Source organism: Mandrillus leucophaeus, unplaced genomic scaffold (genome assembly GCF_000951045.1).
Source record: "Mandrillus leucophaeus isolate KB7577 unplaced genomic scaffold, Mleu.le_1.0 Scaffold139, whole genome shotgun sequence".
In the NCBI taxonomy this organism is placed as follows: Eukaryota; Metazoa; Chordata; class Mammalia; order Primates; family Cercopithecidae; genus Mandrillus; species Mandrillus leucophaeus.
The window spans coordinates 1,289,805-1,294,456 of NW_012101354.1; the positions used below are offsets into that span (position 1 = coordinate 1,289,805).

Genomic DNA, 4,652 nt, shown 5'->3' on the forward strand with positions numbered 1-4,652 from the left:
ATCTCGGCTCACTGCAAGCTCCGCCTCCCGGGTTCACGCCATTCTCCTGCCTCAGCCTCCCAAGTAGCTGGGACTACAGGCGCCCACCACCATGCCAGGCTAATTTTTTTTTGTATTTTTAGTAGAGAGGGGTTTCACCATGTTACCAGGATGGTCTCGATCTCCTAACCTCATGATCCGCCCGCCTCGGCCTCCCAAAGTGCTGGGATTACAGGCGTAAGCCACTGCACCTGGCCCCCTTTTTTCTTTAATAGTATCCTATAGTAAAACCTAAGAACTTTTTTTGAGATGAAGTTTCTCTCCTGTCACCCAGGCAATGGCCCTATTTCAGCTCACTGCAACCTCTTCCTCCCGGGTTTAAGTGATTCTCCTGCCTCAGCTTCCTGAGTAGCTGAGATTATAGGTGCGCACCACCACCCGGCTAATTTTTGTATTTTTAGTAGAGACGGGGTTTCAACATGTTGGTCAGACTTCTCGAATTCCTGACCTCAGGTGATTCACCTGCTTTGGCCTCCCAAAGTGCTGGGATTACAGGCATGAGCCACCGTGCCCGGTCAAGAAAGGTAACTCTTTCACTCTACATCTTCTTAGCACATATGTGCCCAGCACTAAATAATTGACCCTTGTATATTTATCATTTTGTAAAGATTGAAATGATTTTTTTCCTTATCTTTTTAAAATTTTTTGTAGAGATGAGGTCTCATCATGTTGCCCAGGCTGGTTCCAAACTCCCGGGCTTAACTGATCCTCCTGCCTTGGTCTCCCAAAGTGCTGGGATTATAGGTGTGAGACACTGCACCCAGCCTGGGTTTTCCATATCCCTTAAGACTATCTGGCATGCCTAGGTCCCCTCTCCCTTGCCATGTGACTAATGATGCCTAATAGGAGAAGAAGGGAAAGAGAAGTTAGAATTTGCTGTGGCAGCAGCATGGAAGATTTGCAAAAAAAGAATATTGGCACTTTCTAAACAAGAAAGTTGAGGAAAGAGACTAAAAACATGTGCTAAGCAGAAATCAGTAAATGCTTCTCTAACCACTTGAGATAGTCTAGAAGATAAAACAGAACACTGGTAACCTCATTGCGTATCTCTGTACATAAAAGTCTGGCTCTGCCTATCTCTGTGGCATGGATCCTACATCCACAACTACACTTTTTTTTTTTGCAAATCCCAGTTCCCCAGAAATGGCCCTCACCTCATTGACATATGCAGGAAGAGCCAAGGGGGAAACAGCAACTTGGAAACGACTGTGACAGACTAACTAACACAAAGGATAAGAAATGGCTCTCATGGGATGTAGGTGGGAGGAGAGGCCTCTGGTGTTGGCAGCTCCCTACCAGAGGTGTCCTGCCCTCTGTTCTCTTGGGGTAAGGGAGCCACTGGTCAGAGTAGGCAGTCACTTGGTAGAAACCACTTACAGGGAATCTTCTTAAATACTGTGTTGCACATGAAGCGCTGGAACCGTTCAGCGTAGAAGCCTGGGCGATGCACTGAGACAGTGTCCTGCAGAGCAGAAGAAATGCTATAGAGTTAGAGGGAGGCCCAGCAAGAGGACCTTTAGTCCAAGGGCTATCTTCCCCCAGACTGAGCCCCTAGCAGAAGGGTAAAACCCACAAATGAAATAAATGGAAAAGGCCGGGCATGGTGGCTCACGCCTGTAATCCTAGCACTTTGGGAGGTCGAGGTGGGCAGATCACCTGAGGTCAGGAGTTCGAGACCAGCCTGTTCAACATGGCAAAACCTCATCTCTACTAAAAATACAAAAATTAGTCAGGCATGGTAGCGGGTACCTGTAATCCCAGCTACATGGGAGGCTGAGGCATGAGAATCGCTTGAACCTGGGAGGTGGAGGTTGAAGTGAGCTGAAATCATGCTACTGCACTCCAGCCTGAGTGACAGAGCAAGACTCCATCTCAACCCAGCACTTTGGGAGGCCAAGGTGGGCAGATCACTTTGAGATCAAGAGTTTGAGACCTGCCATGGCCAACATGGTGGAACCCCGTCTCTACTAAAAGTACAAAAATTAGCTGGGCATGGTGGCGTGTGCCTGTAGTCCCAGCTACTCGGGAGGCTGAGACAGGAGAATCACTTGAAACTGGGAGACGGAGGTTGCAGTAAGCGAGATCATGCCACTGCACTCCAGCCTGGGTGACAGAGTAAGACCCTGTCTCAAAAAAAAAAAAAAAGAAAAAAGAAAAAAATTGCAAGAAACTGAGGAGGCCAATCAGAAGTGATGGAGGCAGAAGTGGGTAAGAGAGCCTCTAGTATTGCTACTTACCCCGTCATGTACCAGGGCTTTCCAAGAGTGCTCCAACTTCTTAACAAACCTGCAAGAAAAATGTACATCACCTCCTCATGTCATTTTTCAATAAATGATCTTAATAACTTTGTATTTTAGGGGGTTAAAGGGCTAATAGAAAACCTTCAAAAGACAGAAGCTGAGAAAGCACATCTACTGGTACACTGGTTTTCCCAAGAACAGACACAGCAGTGCTGGTTCATCATGGAGACCAATGTTGTTTCTAGGTAAGTCAATTATTCCCCCATGGGAAAAGGGTAATTTATGTCCCTGGCAAATCAGGAACATGAATATTTATTATAAAAGGAGAGCTGAAGGAACAGATGGGCAAGACTGGAAAGGGTAGTTAAAACTGGATGATAATACTGAACCAACAAACCAAGTACTGTCCAGTCCTCATTAGTACTTAAAACCTTACAGGAACAAAACCGGGGTCTAACATTTCCAGCTCCTCCCTGATGATCACTTCATTGCCTCTTAGTTCCACAGGCTGATACTTTTTACAGAACACAGTGACCCTCCTGTTTTTCCTCCATGGAAAAGGGCAACGTTTCTAGCTGTAGCCCAATGTGGAGCATGACTCATCTCATAGGTTTTTGCAAAGAGCCAGACAGATGGCATATTCCACCCTGGTGCTTCCAAGACTGACTCAGCTTTCCACAGAAGGTATACATTATGTCTGGGGAGATGGGGAAGGGAGGGTTGTAAAGGCCGGGGAAAGAGGCAAAATCAAGGAAATAAACCATCTGAAAACTAATGAAGTAAGTAGCCAGACTGCAACTCACTATTCTTGCTTCCGGAAGAACTTGGCAACAAACCCATCTAAAAGAGAAACATGAGTGGTTATCTGTATCCACCCTCTCTTAATTTGGGATCCATATGCTCCTCACCTGTAAGACTGCAGAATGTCAATGATGCCAATATAAAGCAGAAGCCTTTCCCCTTTACTATTCCGGGCAGGGATGCCACCCATACTGGAAAAGGCAAAAAGGAAAGGGTGAGAAAATCTGTTGGCTAGTTTAGTCAGATCAGGACAGGGAAGTGAAACCTAAACATAACTGCCTCATCTTCCATAAACCAGGAGATCAGACAGTAAGTGATCAAGAAAACAAAAAGAGAAAAAAATATATTTAAAAAACAGGAGAAAATGAGATCCTTTCTCTAACCCCAGGAACTCTCTAGAGTATGTATTATAATCTAGTTTTCTCCAAATCTCCTTGCCTACCTCTTCCACTCTGATTCCACCAAAGAGAATCTAAAATTCCACTACTCAGCAATTTTGGGAATGCTCTCCTAATTAATTCAACTTCAGTACTTTTGCTATCTTAATTTATGCCCACTAAGACACTCTTCTTGAGAGTCATGTTACAGGATATCTTAAAAAAATAAACAATCTAATATTTGTGGTCTTTCAGTAATTACACTTACTAGATAGATCCATGATGAAGAAGGATGCCTTCCACAAAGAAGTCTATAATAATTTTTTTTTTTTTTTTGAGACAGGGTGGGTCTCATTCTCTCTGCCCAGGCTGGAGTGCAGTGGCATGTGCTCAAGCAATTCTTCTGCCTCATCAGCCTCTTGAGTAGGTGGGACCACAGGTGTTCACCACCACACTTGGGTAATTTTTGATTTTTTGTAGTGATGAGGTCTCATCATGATGGTCAGGCTGATCTCAAACTCCTGGACTCAAGTGATCCACCTGCCTCAGCTTCCCAAAGTGCTGGGATTACTGGCATGAGCCACTGTGCCCAGCCCATTAATTATTTTTTATTAAGTTCTAATATATTACTAACAAAAAGAGAAGATTAAAAAATGATAATAAAGTTCTAATATAATTTGCAGACACGCATCTAAGACTATAATTTTTAAGTCTTTAATTCTTGAATAGCTCTCCTTCCCACATACATTATAAACCTGAAATTAATCTTCTTTTCCTTTTATATTAAGAAAGCTCATTCAAACTCATTCTATACTTCTGTAAACATTAATGTCACTGATCCAACTGCTGAGTCAAGGCTACTCCTTTCCAGAAGCTGGGTCCCTTCCTAAAGAAAAAGTGCTGTGGCAGGGCACGGTGGCTCACGCCTGTAATCCCAGCACTTTGAGAGGCCAAGGTGGGTGGATCACCTGAGGTCAGGAGTTCATAGACTAGCTTGGCCAACATGATGAAACCCCGTCTCTACTTAAAATACAAAAAATTAGCTGGGTGTGGTGGTGGGCGCCTATAATCACAGCTACTCAGGAGGCTGAAGCAGGAGAATCGCTTGAACCCAGGAGGTGGAGGTAGCAGTAGGCCGAGATCGTGCCATTGCACAACAGCCTGAACAAGAGTGAAACTAAAAAAAAGAAAAAGA

The 4,652-nt window shown here is 44.3% G+C and overlaps 1 protein-coding gene across 1 annotated transcript in view; it reads right to left on the reverse strand.

Annotated features, from left to right (window-relative positions):
- PIP5K1A (phosphatidylinositol-4-phosphate 5-kinase, type I, alpha) overlaps positions 1–4,652 on the reverse strand; it is a 66,339-nt gene that overhangs the window by 8,582 nt on the left and 53,105 nt on the right. The window contains exons 9-11 of the mRNA XM_011973659.1: positions 3,188–3,271; positions 2,277–2,325; positions 1,417–1,501 (exon numbers count right to left, since the gene is read on the reverse strand). Coding sequence (XP_011829049.1) covers positions 1,417–1,501; positions 2,277–2,325; positions 3,188–3,271 — 218 coding nt within the window. The remainder of the gene's footprint in view (positions 1–1,416; positions 1,502–2,276; positions 2,326–3,187; positions 3,272–4,652) is intronic.